This window comes from Daphnia pulicaria, chromosome 9 (assembly GCF_021234035.1).
Source record: "Daphnia pulicaria isolate SC F1-1A chromosome 9, SC_F0-13Bv2, whole genome shotgun sequence".
Taxonomy (NCBI): Eukaryota; Metazoa; Arthropoda; class Branchiopoda; order Diplostraca; family Daphniidae; genus Daphnia; species Daphnia pulicaria.
Window position 1 is genome coordinate 1846238 of NC_060921.1, and position 22273 is coordinate 1868510.

Genomic DNA, 22273 nt, shown 5'->3' on the forward strand with positions numbered 1-22273 from the left:
AATGATGAATTAAATGAAATAACAGATAATTCCATATAATATTGCATCTTGTATTTCTTGGCTGTCTTGAAACCCTTTCCAAAAATAAATAAAATATCCGCTCTAGTTGCAGTGCTGCACTCTTCGATGCTGTTCATGTTCAATTCATCACATAGAAAGATTATATCTAAAATCCAACGTATTGCATCATTTCGTTATCTCAAACAATGATTGTAATCTATGTCTCAAAATTATCCCCCTCACCATAGAGCACTGACGTCATGAAAAAATCCAAGTTAGAGGAATATAAATTTATATGTAAAATAATTCGACTTAATAATAACATAGACTTTTAAATTTGTCATTACGACGTAACAAATGTACCTGTAAGTAGAAAAATTAGAGCGCAGAAGGGTTGCGAATATAACTCATTGCAAACAAGTAAACAACCTGTATTTAACAACCTATGGGCGGTTTTGTTTAATTTGTGTGGCACAAATTCAAAGTTTCAAACCCGAATTAGAGTTTAGATTTCACAGGAAACAGAAAATTACTAATTATGGGAGCAACCAACTCTGGATGAGATAGATGGACGTGGTGTCTACCTTCGACTTCTACGTAACGAAAATCTTCGCTGGCATCGCGGTAGATATCGTAAAACTCCCGATAGAGTTCTTTTGGTTCAAACGTTGAAGTGTTTTTAGCTTTTATAAGCAAAAACGGACATACGATACCACGAGCCACTGCTTTTAGCTGTTCAGTAGTAAAGTCATTGAAAAGATACGGACGAACGGTAGAGCGCAAATCGCGAGTGAATTCGTATTCATCTTCGTCACTTAATTTACGCAAACCGCGCTTAAGAAGGACATCAGCATCTTTTTCGTCAATGGATCCACCGTAATTCTTGACAACTCTTTCGCGAGCATCCTCGTAAGACACAGATGATAAGGGTCCCTGTTGGAGTCTTTCAACAATTTCTTGAAAATTGGTTAAAACACCCTTCATACGAGCAGGTAGGTATTCAGCAGAGGATGAAAGTTGTTTGACTGCATCAAGGCTGATGAGCTTATCCACTAATTCTGAGTACATGGAAACGAAGAAAATGGCAGTAATTGCTCCCATGCTATATTCCAATAAATAAAAAGAATTTGATTAAAGAATTGTTTAACTTCAATGTCCAATTAAGTTAATACCTGTGTCCCAAAATGTTTACTTTTTTCCACTTGAAATAATCTATCACCAGCTTTACATGATAGACATGATCATAATAGTTGAGAAACATTCCTGGTGCGTAATGGGACGAAAGACCATGACCTAAATTATGAGAAAATCTCAATATGATAGATGAAACAATTATTAATATTTAGTTACGGTTACCACAAAAATCAAGGCAAACTAGTCGGATATTCGATGGAAGCAGAGGAGCAAGAGTGTCAAATGATCCTGCATTATCCTGCCATCCATGAAGTGCCAAAACAGGAACACCATCATCAGGCCCCCATACCTTGGCTTAGTTAAAAAAATACAATGATAGTGTTTTCAAGTTTCTAATAAAAGTACTTAACAGTTCTTCTCCCTAAAAGACTTCTATTCTTATATAACCACCTGCAAGGTATCCCCAAAGTGTTGGAATTTGAATTTCTTCTTTAAAAATCAGTCCTCGTTCAACCGTTGGTTCCATTGCGAGTTTTGATCCTTCACCAATTTCTGATAAACTAGTTGATTTAAGAAACGGCCCAAGCTATCACTATCACAACATGACTTTCAATTATTTATCTCAGGTGTCAGCCTGTGAGGTCCTTTGCACTGGTTCGTGAGTGTTGTAGACTTGTAGTCTGCATTGAGCAGCCAATGTGAAGCAGACGAAATACCGAAATAAGCCAAGAAACCTAGGGACCAATCAGAAACTCGGATTCCTGTGATTGAACAACGTAAAATAGCAGCGGCTTCCTAGATTTTGTAAAAATGCAAAAAAAAAAAAAAAAACAGCTACCATCTCCTTACTATGTCAGAACATTCATTTTACACATTTGATTGTTCAATGAAATTTTATTTGGCGAAAACATTAAGTGGATTCGGTTGTTGATTTATTCGAATCACCGGAATCTGTTGTGTGATTCGCAAACATTCTTTGAGAAATTCGGGATCGTAACGCATTGCACCGAACCGATCGTTTCTTCCAGGATTCACTGTTGCTTTGAACATCATTGTTTTCACAACTAGCTGTTCCTAAAAGTGAGTAATTCTTGGAAATCAACTAGGAAAATTATCAACTGTTTCAATTTGTTATTACTTTGGGCTTATTAGAAGCTTATTTATTTTTACATCAAGGCTATTCCAGTAAAGCTTCTTCCTTTCTTTGCGCAAACCATCCATGGTACCATTGGTACCTGAAAGAGCCAGAAATTCAAAGAGAAATGTTTAAGGATTATTCAGGGAAATATTCCAATAATAATTTACCTCAACTTGCTAGACATTGCTCATTTCAGCGTTCGCTCGGTGGAACGCATCTTCTTTCGAATTTTTCAATTTCTTGGTTGTCTTCTAATAATCTATAAAACGGCGGCATGATGAACATAAATTAGAACCAGCAATTTCCATGCGCATTTTTGAGCGCCACAAATTGCCTTCCTTGTTACGAGCACATTTATCCGTCACTTCGACATCTGCTAGCGAATCATCCACGATTCCTTGACATATTTTTCGGTGATGGAAATCTTCAAGAATATTGGCTAATTCAGCTTTACTTCGAAACTCTAATTGGATATCCTGAGGCGTAATTGGTTTTCCATTCAGATACAACGCAACTCTGTTCATGGTGATCATTTTTACAGATTTGATAGTCATCACTCCGTCATGGGAAAAAAAATGACAAGAACACACTAGATTGTTGTTTCGTTCGTTGAAAGACCAAGTCCATTCAGCTGTAGGAGTAGCGACACCTTCAATGAAGTTGCGGTAACCCGCCATATCCAAATGAAGACTTTCCTCCTCAGTCACAGTAGGGGTCGAAGAAGAACGAAGAACGTAACTGTGATCAGATTCATATGGGGCAGCATTTTTTTGTGGTTCCTGAGATGTAGCTAATTGGGAATTGCGCGATGTAGATGACGCAGCAGCGCTCTCGCCTGGAGAAGTAGGTGATCTTGGAGGTACCAGTACGTAGCTGTGGTCTAATAACTTGCAAGACGCAGAAGAACTAACCTCCATACGATCATTTGGCACCGTAGGTGTGACCAAATTGCTCAGAGAGCAATTCAAATTTAGCCAAACTGGTGTGGGTTTATTGGGTATAGAAATTTTATCCTGAACGACGATGTGGTGAGTTAAAGGCCGATCAACTGTAAGAAGAAAAGTGTGGCTTGGGCTAGAAAAATTGATGCTTGATTCTGGAACACTTGTAGTTGGATTGGGTAAATCACTTCCATCAGGTAACGAAAGTGGATCTGTAAGAAGTTACAAAAATGAAAAATTTAAGTTTATTTGATAATTAAAAAGACGAATAAGACAAGAAATACCTTCTGAATCGTTTAGAATACATTCCACAAAATATTCTGGAACGACATCATATATCATCGGCGAAGGAACCCAGTCTATATCTTTACAATCATCTACGGATGAGGCATTAGGCAAGCAATAAGCAAGAAAAAAATTGTAATCACTTTACCACTCTGTGAAAGACTTTCATGGCATAATAATGAATCTAGATGTAATGTAGTCTCAGATGGGTTCTCATCGCTGGAAAGTTCACATTCTATGGTTGTGTGTAAACTCTCTTCGCAATTACTTGGAATGTTGTGTTGATCAAGCTCATCTAATAGTTCAAAATAAAATGCTTAACATTGACAGACAGACAATTGTAAATTTGTAGTTTAAATATTACCAATCGGCAAAGAATGATCCTGAATTACAGGAAGGAGAGGTGAGTCTATTAATTCTAGTGGCTCATCCCCTAACAACAATGATGGCACAAAATCTGGATGCCTCGGGTAGATAGCTTTTGCAGGTTTCCCTAATATAGCACAACAGAGTATGTATTAGCAATTTACTATTAGCTTGATAGAAATATACCTCCATAGAAATGCTTTGAGCATATACTGATATTTTTGATTTTGGTATTACGATTAGCTTCCCTACGTTTAATCTTGTCAAGCCAAAGCTGACGACGAACACTGTTTTGTGGCAAATGATACAATTTGACACCATCACTGATCTTACGTCCACACTTAGCAACATGACAAATTCTCATTTTAGTTAATAATAGAAACAAAATTTCAACACACAAGCAACACTTTTGTCACAACAATAGAGCCTTGCTGTTGGGATGCAGAAGCACAAAATATTCCACACGCAGCATGGCGCCGTTCCTTTTTAGCGCGAGAATGGGGAGAAGAGGGAGAATGGGACGAATGGGAGGGAGGAGGGCGTACGAAAAAAAAAGGGGACCCACGTTTCCTCTTCTCCCCCATTCGTCCCATTCTCCCTCTTCTCCCCGTTCTCGCGCTACAAAAGTGCAAAGCCATGCTGCGTTGCCAGATAAAGCAGCAAAAGAAAACAGATCGCAAAGAGTCCTATGGCTCTGAACCTCTGATGGCAACCTCGGAACTCGACAAACTTATTATTTTTTAAAAAATTAAATTACGCAGTTTACCGTGTTCAGACTATGCCTATAGACCTTTTTAAGATTCCTCGGTGTAAGCAGAGCGAAAAGTCGTGCGGCTAGTCGACTAGTGCGCACCATGGCGGGGGTAAAAAAAAATACATAGCAGTAAACGAATAATACCTGTAGGTAGGGACAACAACTGGGTATCTTGTCCAAGGGAGCCTAAATTGATCGTTGGAACCCAATCAATGTCATTCGTTGAATACAAATATGCAGGTTTACCTATTACAAACAATTCAGATGTAAGGGATGAAAACTATGAGAATTACAATAATAACTACCTGAGACAAAGTGATGTGAACACACAAAATAGTTGCAACTTCTTCCATGTAAGTTTTTTTCTACAAGTTGCATCCAAAGTATTCTTCTTTTTTCAATGAGAACTTTGTCACCATCAGAAAACCTATCACATTTAGTGTACTCTGGTATTTTGTAGAACTTCCGTCCTTTTCCTAATTTAGATTGTTGAGTACAAAAACATATAAGACACTTGGCATTAACCATTTCCTAACTTTTCGAGAAATCAACGCAATAGGTTTGACATACAACACAGAGTGCCAGACTACAGTAACATTGAGCCGAACAACAAGGTGATTCGAAGAATCAAGCCAAGTCTGCAGCTAGTTACGGCTATCCCCCGCCATGGTGCGCACTAGTCGACTAGCCGCACGACTTTTCGCTCTGCTTACACCGAGGAATCTTAAAAAGGTCTATAACCTATAGAATAATCAACTTGAGAAAACTTTGTACACACACGACATCGCGCTACTACAACGGACTTTTTCGAATGGACAGAATAACCCTTGCTGAAACTTTGCTGAACTCTCCCACCTATGACACATATTGACGCTATTTAAGTTTAAAACTAAAATAAAATAAAATAAAGAACCCAAGACGTCCCTTCCGGAGAGGGGTATAAAGTTACCTCGCTTTCCTCCAGTTGGCAGACTTATTATTTATTATTACACAGTAGGGGGCTACTACGGTGTATTAGTACGGTTCAAGTCCAAAGAACGACGGATATTAAAATCTTCGTACGGCTTCCGTCTCTGACGTAAATAAATTCAACGAAATCCTGTTACAATACTTTCGTTACTGCGCCCCTCCACCTTAATGGAAAAGCACAACCACCCAGTGTTCACCCAGAAACGCTCGGCAGCAGAGCCCTGGCCAAATAATTAGACCCAAACGAAAACTAGAGAGATGATTTTCAAAGTGAAACTTTCTCGTTTGCTTCGAAAGAGACCGCTGGACGTCAACGGCTTGCACCGGGCGACATCCTCTTCCGTTTCGTCCCACTCGCGGACGCTTTTGAACGCCGTGCTGCAGACGGCTAATCCGCCGCTGGTCGTCGGATATTTCATCGTCTTCTCCTATTCAGCTCTACTGGCTCCGTCGACGCTCCTGGCAGCCGTTTTCGTCGCTTCCATCGCTTCCCTCCTCTCAGGTGCAGTTTGATTATTACGTAACTCTAAAGACAAGTAGAAATTCAATTAAAAACGCCAACGTCGTTTGATTCAGAGTTGTGCAGGTACGAGTTTCTCACCTGCCGACGCAACACGTCGGCATGCCCGTACATTTGCACCTACCAAATGATGGGCGAATTCGCCGCTCACCTTTACGGATGGATCCAGTTGCTGAGTCGCGGAGCTGTGGCGGCTCTGGTGGCCCGCGGAGTCGGATCGGTTCTAGTCCTGGTATTCGGCCGGACGTTGATCCAGTACGATTTCCAATTCGTCAACGAGGATTCGTTTGGTATCATAGCCCAATTGATGGTCTCCCTGTTTGTCCTGCTCGGTCTGAAGGTGAATCATCAAATGAAACGAAAATGAAATTTTTGAAAAAATGAATGAATTACTTACAGATGACCACGCCCTTTGCAGTGGCAATCAAACTGTTCACCGTGATGGCCATTTTCCTATTCATGTCACAAATCGGAAGTTTCACTCTGCCGGAAAGTGAAGTCCAACATCACCATCCGCCATCCATCGATGCAAGTTGAATATAGTCAACTAGAACAGTAGTCTTGGGAGTTGTCATTATGATTAACACAAGTTTGTCGAATTGCCCAGGTGTCTTCCAAAGAGGAATTCCTAATGGCTGCCGCATTGTTGAGCATGACATTCAAGCCGGAAAACAAGGAGACTCACATTCTCACCAAATCGTCGCTCATGTCGGCTTTTCTCGGAATTCAATACTGCTCCACCCTGTTCCTCTTTGTCATCATGTCCATCTTCCATTGCTTCTTACCGCCCAGGTAAGTTTCACTGGGATGTTATATAGTGACTCCAGATGCGGCCAATATCATTGAGACGGTTTTTTGTTGATACGCCATGCACAGCGTTTTCAGCCACATCAAAAGCGGATCGCCGTTGCTGGAAATTTGGATGAGCCTGGCCTCGGGTCCCCATTGGTCTGCTGCCATTTTCTCGTGCTGCTGCATCCTGGTCGGCTCCCTGTCGCTGGTGGAAGCGATTCAAGATTCCAAACGTCAAATCAATAAAATGTCGGCCGACGGACTCATTTGGAAGCGGTTGGCGGCCGACCCGAAATTGGTTTTGATTGTGCACGGCATCATTTCCGTCGGCCTGCACTTGACAGTGTCCACTCTGAATTTGATCTTCATCCTGGCGTTTGTCCACCTTGGCCTGGATTCCATCCTGGGCGTGGCCGTCACCTTCAGACGATACTGCAGCTATTCTTCCACGCGTCAACTGTCCCAGCCAACCAACAAGACGAGGGCTGGCGGCGGCGGAGGCCGGAAGGGTCGCCAGAACGGCGGCTACGACGTGCTGGCCGACGGGCAGTCGTCATCCCAGCCGTCCCAGCAAAGTCGAGCGGAAGATTCAGAGTCGGACGAGACGGACATTGACGCGGCCGTCGACGACTACAAGACGCAAATGTACGTGTCGACGGTGATGCACTGGAACGGGTCGGAGGTGGTCAACAACCAAGAGTCGCCGGAAGTGGATGCAAGTCGAGTCTCTTCCAGGGTGTCGTGCCTGCTGCTGGCCGTCTCGATCGTCATCCTCGTCACGTCGCTGGCCATGCGCTGGATCATCAGCGACCCCAACTGGTTCTCCATGTCCATCACCATGTGCTCGTTCGTCGTCTACAATGTCATCCTGTTCGTCATTTGGACGCATCCGCAGAGGTTGACGAGCAGCAATCCGACGCTCAAAGTGCCGTGTGTTCCGTGGATTCCGGTCGGGTCGACGCTGTTCCACTGCATCATGCTATTCCAATTACCGGCCCTGTCCTGGATTGTTTCATCACTCTGGCTCCTAACAGGTACAACATACAAAATCATTGGTCTAAATTCAGTTGTGAATATGCTCCCGCTCTCTCTCGTGCAGGAATGGCCGTCTATTTCGGCTACGGTTATGGCCACAGTCGTCTCAATTTCAAATTGCAAGATTCGAATTTCAGCCAGGGCGGCGGAATTGGTGGCAATGTCAAAACGGGCGACATGCCAATCGCTCGCAGCAGGAACCCAGCACACAAGTTACGCATTCTACCTGAAGCGGTGATGAACCTCAACGTCACGTCGTCCAGCATCGCAGTCTACCCCCAACCCTACTACAAAATTTAATATATATCAAACGGAAATGGATTATTACAAATCGAATAATTATTTAGTTATTTAACCGATTCAACGACGACGGACACGACGGTCGAATTGCTGCAACATGTAGAATGTATTTGAAATATTTGGAAATGGAAATTACACACCGAAGTAACTCTCTCGTAAAAATCGGCAACCGTGCAAACGCCAATTTCGAATTCAATAGAAATCAAAACACTCAGAAAAAAATATTAAAACAGTTGTGTAACATTTGGAGGAGATCGACAGACCCTTGAATAATATCAAAACCCCAAAAAAATAAAGAATTTCCCCTTGACTAAAATTGGAATCGATGAAGGAATTTCAAGCAAATTAATAATTTGGGAATTTCACCGGGCGAAAAAAGACAAATGATTTAAATTATCTCTGAACCCTTTCTGTCACATAGTAGTTAATCAATCACGTCGGCCTCTATAGAAATAAAATAAGTGTGTTTCTTTCTTTTGGTTTGACTTTGAAATCTCTGTCGCCTGAAAGAAATTTTAATTCAGATCGCCATCATTCGGCCAATTGATCGGCCAGGAGAAGTTCGTCCTCGGGCAGCGGTTGCCGCTTGTACTGCCACCGTGTGGCGATGTAGACGATGAGGAGCGACAGCGAAGCCACGGCCACTCCAGTGCAGTTGATGAGGATCCCCTCGGCCGTCAAAGGAGCGTACGAAACCCTTTTTGAATGTGGAATTTCGTCCCAAATTGAATCGCAGCCTCGACAGAAAAAGAATAAATGGGCGAATAATCATTTTACCTGGAGAAAATGGCCTTCTCCAAGAGGCCCATGAGGGTGGCGGCCGTGGCCAGACCGAAGATCATCAGTCCGCCGTAGACGTGCAGTGGCATGTAGGAGGCGCGGAGCGAGTGACGGACGCCGGGGAAGAGAAACGAGACGAATCCAAAGAGCCACTGGAGCGCGAAGCAGATGACGGCCGATAGACCGATCCAGCTGTGCAGCGTGTACAAATTGTCGATGGGCCGCTCGGCCAGATTGTGCGAGTCAAAGACGGCCTTGAGTCCGATGGAGGCCAGCAAAAGGGCCGTCATCATCATGACGGCGTGAAGCCATTTCAGCTTCTTCTTCGGCTCGTTACGCAACAAACGGTACACCAAAATGCCTAAATCAAAATGTCAAAATAAAAATAAAAAAGCAATTGCGTTTTATTACTATCCTTTCAACATTCAAATATGGCATCCATTTTGGGACGGTGAATAGTACCACGTCTTCAAGGAATCTCTTGGATATTGCTTCAAAAGAATACCAATTTTTCTTTCATCTCTTCTACCTCAACAAGAAAAATATTTGAAAAAGTCAAAACATCTGATCCTGTGGAGCAGCTGGAAATTCATCGACTTAAAAAAAAATTGACGGTGTCTATGGCAACTCAACTCGACTAAGTTTTCGTTTTCCAGTTCCTATTTGAGTGCCACTCCCACACCCGGCCCGTTTGCCCGTCCGGCAGCCCATCAATCCCGAAGCTTAACCCCCCGAGCGAAAAACTTTGTCGAAACTAATGAAAACAGTTTGTGTGGGTGTGTGTGTGTCGCTGAAATTTCCTGGGGGAGACGTCGAGCAGCAACAGCCCAATGTGTAACTTTGAATCAATTAAATTACCGGGGCCTTGGCAGACACCGTAATTGGATTACGAGATCAATGTGGGACTGTGTCTAGTCAGTAAGATATAAGTGAATTGAAAGATAGGGCGATCCAAAATGAGTAATCATCATCATAATAATAATACCGTGGCCGTATAGGACGATGAAAGAGACGACCATCAGGACTGGATGCCAATTGAATTGGATGGATGGGAAATCCTGCCAGGCAAATCCGCCGCGGAAGTGAAATGTCCAGACGAGCATGAGGACGACGACCAAACTCGACAGGCCGGCCGTCACTCCGTAGAGCAACGGCATCCATTTCATCTCGGACTCGTTGGCTAATCGATTCATATTTGTCTCTTCTTCCCCCCGAATTGCGAGGCTTAAGCCAATCTAGTCCAGAGTCGATCCGGAATTTATTAGAGCGGCAGACAACAACAACAACACAATCCGGGCAACAGCTTTTTTCCCACCTGGATCGTTTTCAAACCTAAATGTAGTACCAAAAAGAAAAGAAAAAAAGGAATTAGCCAAATGTAGAACAGCTTTTTCGCTATCAAATGGACACACACACACACAAGTGGGCGGGTGACTATGGCAACTGTTGATCAACCCTTTGCGATAAATCCCGAATCTCTTTGCGTAGCCATTGGCTGCCAATCGGCTCCCATCAACAAGTAATGCCATACACACACAGGTAGTAGCTAAGGCTAAACGCCAACAATCAACCAGACACACACACACACGGGCACCAAACATACCCAGACTCGGTTGTTGTTGTTGTTGTTGGACGTTATTATGAGTTGAGTTGGTGGGGGGTAAAAAAAAATCCGAAAGACTTTCGACGGAACCGACGTGGATCGAATGGGAGAGAATCGTCCGAGCAACTCGGGCGAGCAGGAGCAAAGGCCTGTACTAAAAAAACGTTGAATCAACCTATTCTTTACGCACACACACACACTGTGCCGAGCCCAACTCCGCCCTTTTTTCTCTTCTTCTTCTTCTTCTTTCACATAACCAACAGCAGATCCCCCGCTCAATACTCTCGCTATCTATCAGCTGTGGCCGTGTGTGTGACTGTGTGTGTACCGTGTAAGTTGGCTGGGACCAAACCTCACTACCCTTATCAGAAAAGTTGGATCGTCTGGCCAATAGAGGCGCCACAGGTCCAACTTTTTGGGGTTTTTTTGTTTCTCACTTTTCATTTGAATCCTCCGCTTAAACGGGAGAGAGAGAGAGCCGGAATAATCAAATGTACAAAGAACAAACGGATGGGGATAGACGACAATGACTCAACACGTCAACTATTCAATTATTCCATCGGGCGGAATGGAATGATGATGATGGAAGAACACAGCGTACCAGAACTTCTTCCTTCAAGAGAGTTTGGCGTGCCATTCAGACAGCTGCAGGTCAAATTGCCATGCGTGAAATTTCCATCGTTAATAATATCCAAAAAAAAGGAGGAAAACAATTCAGGATCGGAATAACTCCAAACTCCTTCCCCTTTCTCTCTCTCGGTGGATGATGAGGATGGATGTGTTTCGAGTACATCCCCTCGGACCGCCCACTTGTAGAGCGATGCGGGTTAGAAACCAACCGTCGAGTGGGGCGAATCTCTCAAAGACGGCCAGCCATCAGCCACAGTCGGACACACAAAGTTGGAAAATCCTGTCACTTGTGCATCTCCTCTTCTATCCAATGGACATTTGCATATCTCGATTATTTGTACGTCTAAACTATCTAATAATAACGATCGGTTTGGGTGGAACTAGACGACAACAAGTCCATGTAAAATAATAATAAAAAAAGGAAATGAAGAGGGGGGAGAGAGACTATTCTGTGCTGGCTGGATCGATGGATCGATCCGGAGCGCATTTCGGCCACCCACACTCCCCTACCCCCCTTGCCCCTACGGTGACAGCTTAGAGACACAATTGGTAATACGGTACGAGTGGGGGGGATGACGGTGGCGGGGATCTAGACCAAGTAGACGAGCAAATGGGCTGGGAGAAAACAAAAAATAAGGATTAGTCCTATCACCGCGATAACTAATGGCGAAAAACATATCACGGCTGCTCCTTTTTTGTTTCTGTTTTTTAAAAAAAGACGTACTACCATTATGATTGGGTAACCCAGAAAAAAAAGTAAGGGCCACCATCCATTCTAATCAACGCGTTCACCCATACGTGTACCAGAAAAGCAGCCGCTATGTACTACTACAACTCAAAAGTTTGGATTTGGGTTAGACAATTTCATTTCGTTCTGTCGTGGGGGCTCAAATCAATTCAGCGACTTACAGAAAAAGAAAAGTAAAAATGATGAAAATCACGAATCAACTGTGAACGACAGTTCACACTATCCTGTGTGTACGGGGTATTATTATGAAACTTGTTCGTGGGCTGGAGTTTTAGAGTCCGGACTGCCTCGAGCCCATAAGAAGAAGAAGAAGAAAATCCAATAAGCTCTGCACAGCTCGTCTTTTATTTGGCAATTTTCGTCTAACGACTGCGACCGAGTTCTTGACAAATCAAAAAAGAAAATCAAAATAATCGATTTGAAGTTTCAACGACTTTGGGATTTTTACTTGCGCGGTGATGTGCAAGGGAAGAACTGTGAGAGAGGAGAGCGGCTAATCAATCGATACTTGTCAATCACTTGAAACGAGAATGAAAAACAACACGAACCCCCGACACGAGAAGATGTGTGCACACACAAATTCACGTCTGGAAAAATCTCAAAATTGGCAATCAAATTTAAAAAAAACTGAAAAGCAGCAGGGTGGTCTCGAGCGACAGCCATTTTTGGGTTGTCATGGCAACGCCAGGGTTTATTCGGTAGCGGACGTGAAGGACTGAAAGGGGGTTGATTGAAACGAGGTGGCATGCAGAGAGTGGGCGTTCAGCGTGAGGCAAACGGGGAATAATGGAAAACTATAATGAACTCGGCTGTTAAATTCATTAGACGACACGTGTCACCTTTCCAAATTTGATTTTCAAAAACAAACAAAAACAAATTAAACTAGATGTATTAGTGTCCCTATTCAAGTGTCTCGTAGTTCAACGCGGATAACACAAGAAAAAATCTGAAATGTCTCAACTGATGCCTTAATCAATTTGGTTCAAGTTTTCGTCTATAATTCAGTCAAGATGGCCGTCAACCTCAACTCTAACAAGGAAAAAGTTGCGTCTACACGCCTGCCTCTGTCAGCTTTGAACAATAAAAAATAATTCACGCTCAGGTTTACAAAATTACGACCAACAAACCTGCGTAAAATTCATAAAATGTCTGTTGTGAAAGTATACTATTTTCCTTGTAGGCCTTTTTTAAATTTAAGATTTATCTCTCTAAAACTTTAAAAAAAATGTGTCGTTCACTACATTGCAGCAACCTGGGCCAGATTTGCATTTGCCAAATGCGCTAAAATGAGTCGAAAATGGACTCAAAAGTTTTTTTTAAATTGAATTTGTCTTAAAGAACCAAATATTCAACACAAATGATTGGGTTGAAAAAAAAAACTAAATTAAATCGAATGAAAAACGAATAAAACTAAGATATTAGTATAATTAAATTTGCATTGGTTTTTTACCCCTTTTCTTTTCTGCATTTTGAAATATATGTCGGTGCATCACGATGCTATTGATTTCACGTCTCATCCAAATGGATCACACAATAACCTCCCCCACCCCACTCTCCCTTTTTTGACGTAACAAAAAGACGCATCCGAATAGCACGGAAGGAAACGACCCATCCATCCATTAATATTCCAGCCGCAAAAAAATAAAAATACGGCGCAACTTGATAACCGGAACATTCCTCGAGAGTTGATCAACAACAACAGAAAAAAAATACTTGATTAGTTTTCAACCCGAAAAAAAAAATGACAAATAGAAATCCAGACAGTTTCATCGTGTGCGGATCAATAGCCTTGTCTAATCGATCCATCACTGTTATTGTTGGGCGTTGAAAAGCAAATCAAATATCACGTAGTACAATACGATGCGATATTTAAATATATAAAAGGTATAAAGGGGGGATCAAATCAATTAAGTGGCTGAATGACAATCAATAGGGTGGTGGAGGGGGGAGGTAAGCGATGGGCGGTGTGATGCGTGTCATTCGTGACGGCCTGGAAAAGGGAGGATGGATAATATTCCATTGTGATGTGATGTAAGGCGTGAAGATATAATGCGGATCAAACAATATTAGAGCCGGCCGGCCTCCGGCTAGCTGCGAGTCTCGATATTAATATGACAAACAAGAATAATAGTCCAGCCACTCCCTTTTAATATCAAAAAGTGGGTGGTGGGTGGAGGGATAGAGACAAGTGAAAAAGGTTAGACTTATAGTTTGTGTTACTAATCAAGTGCCGGCGCGTGCTGCTGTTGCGCAACGATCGTACAAGCCGGCCAAGCGCGAAATTTCGTTCCAAACACCCGGTGCCAGTGCAGCACATGGAAACGAGTTTCTGGCCTTTTTTTTATTTTTTTTAATAAAGACGAAGGGAGGTTGGCAGCATCCAACACATATGGAATATCAAAACATCAGCGGCTACGAGAAAGGAAAGAAAAAAAGATGATGGAAAATGTGTCGGGTGTCGCAGGTGTCCGGACGGGGATAGGCCAGTCGCCAAAGACATCAGCTAGCAATAATATAGGCCCCCCCACCCACCCTTATTATTCCGGTGGAAACTGCTGGCGGCTCCGTGATTTGTCCAAAACGTTTCAAACAACCCCCGAATGTGCCAGTCCCAACCAACCAACGGCAATTGCAACAAAAAGAAAAAGAAAAGAAATACATTTCTCCGAGATCCAGCACATTTCCGTATGGGGATATTGGATAAGGGGGCCGGATCCGCCAGCTATATAAATCCGGGCGGAAGTCAAGAGACGAACCGGATATCAACTTTGGCCATGATCTGTTCCAGTGCTGCAACTAATGATCCAGCCTCAACAGCAGCAGTAGAGTCGACTCAACTGTGCAAACACTCTTCCGGATATCCTGCAGCAGAGCAGCTCGGCATCGCTCCTCAGACTAGTACTAGGAATTCCGGCATGTCTTACGGAAGCAGCAACGGAAATTCAAACGGGTCTCTGATCCAGCATCACCACCACCATCACGACTACGGCTATCATCACCATCACCATCATCTGGTGGCGGGCAGCCTACGCTCGCTCACCGTTTCATCCGCACCGGATTCTTCCTTCGTCGGCCAGCAGGATCACCATCATCCGCAGCATCTCGACTCGTGTTCCATCCACTCGTCGGCGGTGGCGGCCGTGGCGGCGGCGGCCGCAGCCGCCGCCGCCCTCACCACCTACCACCACCACCAACATCAACATCCGCACTCGAATCTTCATCCGGCGTCCACTACAACCGATTCCGCCTCAGCCCACCAACCGGAACACAATCAACTGATTGCGCCAATGACGCAGCAATCGATTCCTCCAAAAAGTAAACCGACACCGGCCAGGTAAAACAAATTTCAATCACATATCAATCAAAATCATTAAATAACTTCCAGCCAACGTCTAACGATATCAAAATCCAGACAAATGCTAGCCAAGTCTAAGAAATCTTTCTTTAGTCCCCCAGATGATTTGATAACATTTCTCCGACGTTTTCTTTGAGTTTGCCAAAAATAATGTCGAGACTATCAGAAAGGCCATGAAAAGACAAATGGGGAAAATGGAAATGTGTGTGTTTTTTTTTCAATTAATTTGTTGTTTTTTCTACTTATCTTGTCGGCCATTCTAAAAGACTTGGCAACTTTACAAAAGACTTTTAGAGGGGGGAAGGAGGACTTCATCATCAATCTGGAAAGAAGAATCGTCATCCCAAAATACTGGGAGAGGATAACAAAAAAATAAAACAGGATCGGCTCGGTATCAGTCAATCTAAAGAATGAGAATAGACACAAGGGATACAAACTAAACGTTCATTGTGACTTTTCCTATCCTAGTCTGACGTCGGCCGGGGGGAGTAAAAGAAGATTGAGCAACAATCTTTGATTTAGGCCAATCCCAGTGGATGTTGATTGTGATTGATATCCGGCTGGATAGCTTCCACAACTGATGACAAAAATAAAAAAGGAGGGGATCTGAAAGGAGAAGTCAACTAATTGATTGAGCGCTGACTCTAGTCCTTATAGTACGATTCCGACTAATTGACACAGGGGAAAAAGAATCTGCTTTTTGAATAATTCCCGCCCAATTATTAAGGGCCCAAATTTATCTTTTTGTAAAATAATAAAATAAAAGGGTAAAATCAATGACGTAGTAGCTCGAAAGAGAAGCAGTCGGAAGCGCAATAAGCTCTTGATCGGCTTAAGATTTTTCGCGTCTAAATGTCGAGTGCGATCCGGTTGAACGGAAACAACCAACCCAGAGAAACTGGGCCCCGGGAAAATCGAAAAATATTGGCAGAGCCCAAAACGTATATAGTTAAGTATTATTAATATTTAGAACTCAATCGATTGCAGAAATACACAATAGCGGCCGTATAGACCAAAGTCCTATCAAGTGTGTCGTCTATACGGGAAGCAATTACAGTAATCCCGACGTCTTATCACAAATAGTAAAAAGAAAAGTCTATAGTCTCTGGGAGCTCTAGGCTTTTCGATCTTAGTGCTAAATAGCGTCAGGCAACAGCTTTTAATTGCGCAATAACAACAAAAAAGGAAAAAAACAAAAAGAGGATTTAGCCACTAGCACTTTGAGCTAATAGGATCACACGCCCACGTTTGTTGTTTGTTGTTTTTCCCACCGGGTCTAATTCAATCGATCCTTTTTTTGCTATTTGAACGAAAAACAGAAACAATTCGATGAGGAATTGCCGGTCGTCATCGACGTCTTCGTCGGCCAAGAAAAGGAAACGGGTGGCGACGGTGGCGCAACGTCGAGCGGCCAACATTCGGGAGCGACGTCGCATGTTCAACTTGAACGAAGCGTTTGACAAATTGAGACGCAAAGTGCCAACCTTCGCCTACGAGAAGCGGCTGTCGAGAATCGAAACCCTCCGACTGGCCATCACTTACATTTCCTTCATGGACCAAGTCATCCGCAACGAATCCAAAGCTCCGTCGGCCGGACCAGCCGCCACCGCAGCTGCGTCATCCAGCCAACTTCCGGCCACTTCCGGTACGGATAACAGCTACAGAGAAACGACATCCTGGTGATGTTGTCTACTTCCATCCAAAAGGGTACGACATATCCTACCAAATCCATTTATGGCGCCAAAAGTCCAAAATTTGAATTCTCCATCCGCTTCAGAGTTTGCCTTTGGGTTGTCAAGCGCCCCCCCCAATCAGCGAATTAAATATTGACACAAAAAGGAGGATGAGTTGGCCAAACACTGAGAAAGATGAAAGACATCGTTCATCACCTGTCGGCGTAAAAATAATAAGAAAAAAAATGGGGAGAACAACGATCGATCCAGCTAGGAGGATTCCGTGTCTACAAAAGGTTCACCGGATCCGAACGCCGTCGGGCTGTCTGGGCGTCTAGGACAAATGGCGATTTGCGAGAGAAAGTTCAATTTGTTATCCAGTGGAGGATAAAAGAAAAGAAAAAAACGTTCAAGGATTCTGTTTTTTCTTCTTCTTCTTCTTTCTGCTCACTCGGTTTCATCAAGTAAAGTGGCAAGGAGATCACACGCTCATCTGCTGTCGAGCACCACACCCCCGTCGTTCATAAGGTCAATATTAGCCTTTTAGACTAGGAATTTCGGCTCTCAGCGTGATGCGTCTCTATCTCTCTACGACGACGACTTCTTTGCCCTCAAATTGCCTTTTAATAGCTCAACAGTCTCCATGGCAAACATTGGCATCAGAGGGAGGCTTTCTCTATATAGACCAACAAGACGTTCAGCACAAACGCTAATGGCCTGGCGGGTAAACCCATTTTCCGAGTCTACACACACGAGGATTGTACCTAGCCAAGTTGAATTTCCGAGCCAGTGGTATACAAATTTTCCCTCCATGGCGAAAAATGTAAAATTCGGTTCGAACCAAGCGCAATGACAAGAATACAAGTTGGTGGCGGCGGTGGGAATAAGTTCTTCTCCCGTTTCCAACAAAAGTCACTCCCAATTAGATCATAACGAAGGAGAGAAGAGGAGAGCAGCAGCAGCAACTAGACCCCAGAGTAATTTTTTCAGAACTTTTTCTGTATGATACCCGAAGTTCCGTTTGTTTCTCTACTGTTACCCACCGCTGACTATCGATTCGAAGCGGAACTGGATCCGTTTATCAATAAATTTGTTTCCAAAATAAAGTTCCAGAGGATTCCAGCATTCACCAAGAGTGTGTTTGTCACTGGAAATAACCAAAAAGTTGGAGAAATTCCCTGGGTATTTCATTATCCAACTCATTTGCAAGAACAACCGATAACTATGCGGGAAATTCAAATCTCTTCCGACTGGCACAGGGATCCCCCCCCCATTCCAATTAGAATTTACAACCCAATGTGAACTGCATAAAAGAAACGGTGGATGTGCTGAGGTGCGGCGGTGGCTTTCGACGCTACCGAATTTAAAATTTAAAATAAAAAAATAATAATTCAATCAAACGGAGCGACTTGCTCTCCATTTCCCTTGAATTAATTGTCCCCCGGATGACATTTGTAATTTAGGTTCAATTCGGCGAAACAATTTGAAAAATCAAGTTCCTTTTCTCTCCCCACTCAATAATTAAAAAAAAAAAAAAAGAATAATAGAAATGTATTATTGAATGGCGACATTGCTTCGACTCTTTTTCATTTTCAATTTCAATTCGTAATTTTGCTTCCGCCTCTCTCAGAGCGAACAAGTTAAGCTTCTCGTCTTCATCAGGAATTCTTGGTAAACAACAACAACAACACAACATCGAATGTGTTACTATGTGCCCCGTTCAATATATTCGAGTTGATCCCCTCCACTGATACAATACGACAAGAAATTCCACAACCAAAAGTCCAATTAATAGTCAGATTTAACGTTGCAAAATTTAGTTGGAAAAACAAAAAAACAGGAAATCAAACCAAAACGAAATTAAATAAAAATTTAGTTTTGATTTTTTGAGGGGTCATACACAAGATAGAGATAATTATTCGGTTAATTATTCAGTTTTATCTTGTATTTTTTAACTAGATAAAATATTCAAGAAATCAATTCTTGGTAAAAGCCTGCCTGCACCTACGTAGTGTTTTGAGTATTGAAGTTGCTTCACCAATCAGAACCAGCAAGTGACTTGGAAGTTCACTTGGATGATGTTGGACAAGAAAACTCTGAGATTCCTGAAATGATGCTTTCATCATTTTATGTTAATTTCATCATTACGGTCTCAGTCTGGCCTCTGACAAGAAAATCAATCAAATGAAATCGGGAAATACGTGGAAATAGATTTTAAAAAACCAACTTTTGGTAAAACAGCGGCAATTTTTAAACGTTGATGGGTAGAATAAACTTTAGTGGAATTTTCATAAAAGGCCAAATTGAAACTTCTCCACTCACTTTCGATTCCATTTGAATTTTTTCTAAATTATAGTTCTTCCTCCAGTTTTAGAGTTAATGGCGGCAAGTTTAAAAGCCAAAAGCTTCTCCCTTTTTGTGGGGGAGGGCTGTGTAAGAGTGTCTATAGCTCATCTTTTTTTGTTTTATTGATCAACTTTCGCCAGTTTTTTTCCCCCCGAGCTCTAGAACTTTAAAAAAGATTTTGTCTTTTTCCACACAAAAGGCTCGGGCGGTTTTCTTTTCTTCCGGAAGGGGAAGGAAGAATAAAAAAAAGGGAATAAAATAATAAAAGATCCCCACCACTTTCAATACGAAATCAAAGTGCAAAAGCCATCAATGAAACAAAGGAGACGGAAGACGGCGGAGCAGGGTGGAAGGAAATGAAACAAGGCAAAAGAGCTTTCGGCATTTCCCTGGCCATTATATAGTAGTAGACGATTTCAAAAAGAATCGCAAATTTTTAAATAAAAACATTCACAAAGAAGGCAGTGCAAACTTTTAGAGGATTAGGTAGATAGAGGGTAAGTTCTCATTTGATCAAATGAAACTCGTCCGGAATCTATGCGATTCTCAAATTAAAACAAAAACATGCCCGTCGCGTAACTGCGTAGGACTGACGCGGAATCTTTGAAGACATTTTTCACTTTTATTCATTTTTTTTAATGATTTTCTTGACGTTTTAATTTGATTTTCGCAGGAAGGAACTGCAGAGCACCCAGTACTACATCCCCCCCCCCTCAAAAAAAAAACGTCTTCCACGTTGGCCACTATCCGCATAATGGAATTATGCGCAACACCACATGAAGTCTTCCACGCGCGCAACGTGTCATCCATATTACTGTTTCAGTTTTGTTTGTTTTCTATTTCAGCTGTTTAACGTGTCTAAATTTTAATGAATCTTTGCAAAATGAATGGCCGGAAGTAGCTTAAGCATTGGCGCGAGAGAATCCGTTTGGCCATCAGGAAATCAGCCGAACCAAGTGTAATGCGATATTATTTATTCAAGTCAATTGTGTGCTGTTATTATAGCGTACGTGGGGTCGGTTCGGCTGCAAGCACCAAGAGAATAGGGGGGACGTGTTCAAACAAGCACGCCAAAGAGCTCGGGAGGCAAGAAGAGAGAAAGAGACACACAACTCATGTACACAACAGACTGGAATGATTCTTTCGTTCTGCCAGAGTCAAAAATATCGATCGCACTCGGGAGTTTTTTCCACTCCGACAAACAAATTGCTAAAGCTCTTGGGGGGAATAAAAACGCCGCCATTTCCAACAGTCTCACTAAAAATTAAAATTAAAATCTAAACTAGCTAACAAATTAACGCATTTCGATTAAACATGGCGATTGTATGTGAATTTAAAATAATAGCGCCGAGAAAACAATTGAACTAGGTGGAGGGACTTCCAAGATAATCTCAGCTACACTCCATTGTCAAACCTTCATTTAGATGAACAATGTGACCATCATGGGGCCACCCACCCACATACACAAAGTTGTCAATGAAAAGTCAACTTTTTTCAACGTTCACCAGGGGAAATCTGTCAAAGTGGGAGACGAGGATTGCAATGTGGTTAGGCCGTGTGTTGGCCACAGGAGGGAGATAAAAGGACACCTAATGCACAAAAGAGAGCTGCTGGGAATGAGTCTTTACACCCATGCATAAAAAGCGAGCGTCACGCGGCTCGTTTCAACATCACGTACCAACTCGTAAGACACGAACAAACGTGATAATGACGACACCGACAACCAACGACAATATATACGGGTGTTTAGAATCTGAGGGTTTTGAGTTGTTAACTGACTTACGTTGAAGATAGATTGAAGATGGCAACTGATGATTTTCCAGCACCTGGGCAAAAAAGAAAAGAAAATTACAGATTGGATTATTACATCTGGTGTCACAATAAGACTGGGCAAGTCTCGTGTTGGCTGTCATTATTAACACAGGATGTGAGCTCCTGTGAGTAGGTGGTTGGGGTTGTCGAGAAAAAAAAAACCAATAACTTCAGGTGGTTGACAAAAAGCTGTGCTGGTTGCCCACGTTAGAAAGCTTTTGTATATAAATATGTAAATGGTTTGTCAGCAAGGGGGGAATATGGGTTCTACGTCAAGAATTCAGTTCCTTTTTTGTGTGGCTGGCATAATGGTTTCAAAGCGTCTGGGCAATTGTACACAATGACAAAAGATTTACGATGGCTGTGTTGCCAGCAAAGGAGGCCCTACAAAAGCAAGCAACCTGACATGTTGTGAAGCAATCTACCAGGTCTAAAAATGGCCATATTTTTCAGAGCCATTCAGATTGCCAGGAAATATAACAGCAGGGGAACCCATAACTAAGAAAAGGGGAGGCAAACAAAACAAACGCTTGCCAAAGAAAAGTGCTACATCACCGCTGTGTGACAATACAAGTCAACAAGCAGCCAGCAAAATTTAGCACATTGCTTATTTCTTTTAGGTTGTGCAGCTAAATGTTGCTAGTAGTCAAATTGTAACAACTTCCACGCAGGTTTTCCTTCCTAAACACATGTAATGTCGTTGAAAAGCCCAACCACTGCAAGAGTAGCTCTCCATGGGGAAAGAAAACGTTCTTCAAGGAATAAGAAAGAAAATGGCAGCACCAGGGAATCAATAAAAACTTTCAAGTTCATTTTATTACCTCACTGGCTGAATAAATGTTTATAAAGAGGCCGGCAGGACAAATATAACAACAAGTGTGTTGAATTGTTGTTGACGTTGCACGTTTTATTGGAAAAGAAAAACGATCTAGCTAAAGGTGAGGTCTAAACAGCAACTCATTTGATATTGTTTTTGATATTGCTATTTGCATTACTCACGTCACGTCCACCCACCAAACGGAAATAAAAAAAATGTCACAATCTAACACGACGAGTAATTAAATTGTTTCAAAATTATTAATAACAATAATA

At 42.4% G+C, this 22273-nt stretch overlaps 6 protein-coding genes and 1 long non-coding RNA gene across 12 annotated transcripts in view; 3 read left to right on the forward strand and 4 right to left on the reverse strand.

The window, feature by feature from the left end:
- LOC124312897 overlaps window positions 1-22273 on the reverse strand; it is a 309861-nt gene that overhangs the window by 128108 nt on the left and 159480 nt on the right. The gene's annotated exons all lie outside the window — the stretch shown is intronic.
- Window positions 357-683, forward strand: LOC124313658. Its single transcript, XR_006910960.1, has 2 exons — window positions 357-452; window positions 486-683. It is a non-coding gene; the product is annotated as an uncharacterized LOC124313658 (long non-coding RNA).
- LOC124313762 (serine hydrolase-like protein) lies at window positions 687-2355 on the reverse strand. The gene is made up of 6 exons (XM_046778573.1): window positions 2305-2355; window positions 2080-2208; window positions 1357-1483; window positions 1173-1293; window positions 772-1102; window positions 687-722 (listed from the first exon to the last, which is right to left on the reverse strand). The coding sequence occupies exons 1-6, from the start codon at window positions 2353-2355 to the stop codon at window positions 687-689; spliced, it is 795 nt and encodes a 264-aa protein (XP_046634529.1).
- LOC124313005 lies at window positions 1983-5891 on the reverse strand. Of its 4 annotated transcripts, none has more exons than XM_046777662.1 (8): window positions 4924-5891; window positions 4763-4804; window positions 3863-3991; window positions 3647-3793; window positions 3498-3590; window positions 2440-3425; window positions 2273-2369; window positions 1983-2208 (listed from the first exon to the last, which is right to left on the reverse strand). In XM_046777662.1, exons 1-6 carry the CDS (start codon window positions 5144-5146, stop codon window positions 2524-2526), a joined length of 1536 nt encoding a protein of 511 aa, XP_046633618.1. In that variant the 5' UTR covers window positions 5147-5891; the 3' UTR covers window positions 1983-2208; window positions 2273-2369; window positions 2440-2523. The 4 variants fall into 4 exon arrangements, with proteins under 4 accessions (XP_046633618.1, XP_046633617.1, XP_046633615.1 ...); XM_046777661.1 differs by having other exon boundaries at window positions 3498-3578; window positions 4763-4864; XM_046777659.1 differs by having other exon boundaries at window positions 4763-4864.
- On the forward strand, window positions 4803-8442 carry LOC124312930 (cationic amino acid transporter 3-like). 2 transcript variants are annotated; one of them, XM_046777514.1, is made up of 8 exons: window positions 4803-4971; window positions 5163-5350; window positions 5885-6089; window positions 6164-6447; window positions 6507-6635; window positions 6715-6899; window positions 6984-7933; window positions 7999-8442. In XM_046777514.1, exons 2-8 carry the CDS (start codon window positions 5285-5287, stop codon window positions 8232-8234), a joined length of 2055 nt encoding a protein of 684 aa, XP_046633470.1. In that variant the 5' UTR covers window positions 4803-4971; window positions 5163-5284; the 3' UTR covers window positions 8235-8442. The 2 variants fall into 2 exon arrangements, with proteins under 2 accessions (XP_046633470.1, XP_046633469.1); XM_046777513.1 differs by having other exon boundaries at window positions 6984-8299.
- LOC124313321 (plasma membrane ascorbate-dependent reductase CYBRD1-like) lies at window positions 8725-22128 on the reverse strand. 2 transcript variants are annotated; one of them, XM_046778189.1, is made up of 5 exons: window positions 22003-22128; window positions 21153-21195; window positions 10000-10346; window positions 9012-9375; window positions 8725-8931 (listed from the first exon to the last, which is right to left on the reverse strand). In XM_046778189.1, the coding sequence occupies exons 3-5, from the start codon at window positions 10205-10207 to the stop codon at window positions 8766-8768; spliced, it is 738 nt and encodes a 245-aa protein (XP_046634145.1). In that variant the 5' UTR covers window positions 10208-10346; window positions 21153-21195; window positions 22003-22128; the 3' UTR covers window positions 8725-8765. The 2 variants fall into 2 exon arrangements, with proteins under 2 accessions (XP_046634145.1, XP_046634147.1); XM_046778191.1 differs by lacking the exons at window positions 21153-21195; window positions 22003-22128 and adding an exon at window positions 10618-10896.
- LOC124313237 (achaete-scute homolog 1-like) lies at window positions 14703-21146 on the forward strand. The gene is made up of 3 exons (XM_046778050.1): window positions 14703-15329; window positions 16670-17057; window positions 20043-21146. The coding sequence occupies exons 1-2, from the start codon at window positions 14770-14772 to the stop codon at window positions 17031-17033; spliced, it is 924 nt and encodes a 307-aa protein (XP_046634006.1). The 5' UTR covers window positions 14703-14769; the 3' UTR covers window positions 17034-17057; window positions 20043-21146.

Bases quoted from the DNA above. Each gene is read 5' to 3' on its own strand.
- LOC124313762 (XM_046778573.1), bottom strand. From the start codon at position 2,355: ATGGATGGTTTGCGCAAAGAAAGGAAGAAGCTTTACTGGAATAGCCTT. The intron at 2,209-2,304 runs GTAAAAATAAAT...ACTCACTTTTAG, and splicing joins TTTACTGGAATAGCCTTGAT to GAACAGCTAGTTGTGAAAAC. The intron at 1,294-1,356 runs GTAACCGTAACT...CTCATAATTTAG, and splicing joins AGTTTGCCTTGATTTTTGTG to GTCATGGTCTTTCGTCCCAT.
- LOC124313005 (XM_046777659.1), bottom strand. From the start codon at position 5,146: ATGGTTAATGCCAAGTGTCTTATATGTTTTTGTACTCAACAATCTAAA. The intron at 3,992-4,762 runs GTATTATTCGTT...GTGCTATATTAG, and splicing joins GTTGTTGTCCCTACCTACAG to GGAAACCTGCAAAAGCTATC. The intron at 3,591-3,646 runs GTAAAGTGATTA...CCTCATCCGTAG, and splicing joins TGAAAGTCTTTCACAGAGTG to ATGATTGTAAAGATATAGAC.
- LOC124312930 (XM_046777513.1), top strand. From the start codon at position 5,285: ATGGTGCGCACTAGTCGACTAGCCGCACGACTTTTCGCTCTGCTTACA. The intron at 5,351-5,884 runs GTCTATAACCTA...TTGCTTCGAAAG, and splicing joins CACCGAGGAATCTTAAAAAG to AGACCGCTGGACGTCAACGG. The intron at 6,636-6,714 runs GCAAGTTGAATA...CGAATTGCCCAG, and splicing joins ACCATCCGCCATCCATCGAT to GTGTCTTCCAAAGAGGAATT.
- LOC124313321 (XM_046778189.1), bottom strand. From the start codon at position 10,207: ATGAATCGATTAGCCAACGAGTCCGAGATGAAATGGATGCCGTTGCTC. The intron at 9,376-9,999 runs GTATTATTATTA...ATTTTGATTTAG, and splicing joins CATCGTCCTATACGGCCACG to GCATTTTGGTGTACCGTTTG. The intron at 8,932-9,011 runs GTAAAATGATTA...ACATTCAAAAAG, and splicing joins GAGAAGGCCATTTTCTCCAG to GGTTTCGTACGCTCCTTTGA.
- LOC124313237 (XM_046778050.1), top strand. From the start codon at position 14,770: ATGATCTGTTCCAGTGCTGCAACTAATGATCCAGCCTCAACAGCAGCA. The intron at 15,330-16,669 runs GTAAAACAAATT...AACGAAAAACAG, and splicing joins AGTAAACCGACACCGGCCAG to AAACAATTCGATGAGGAATT.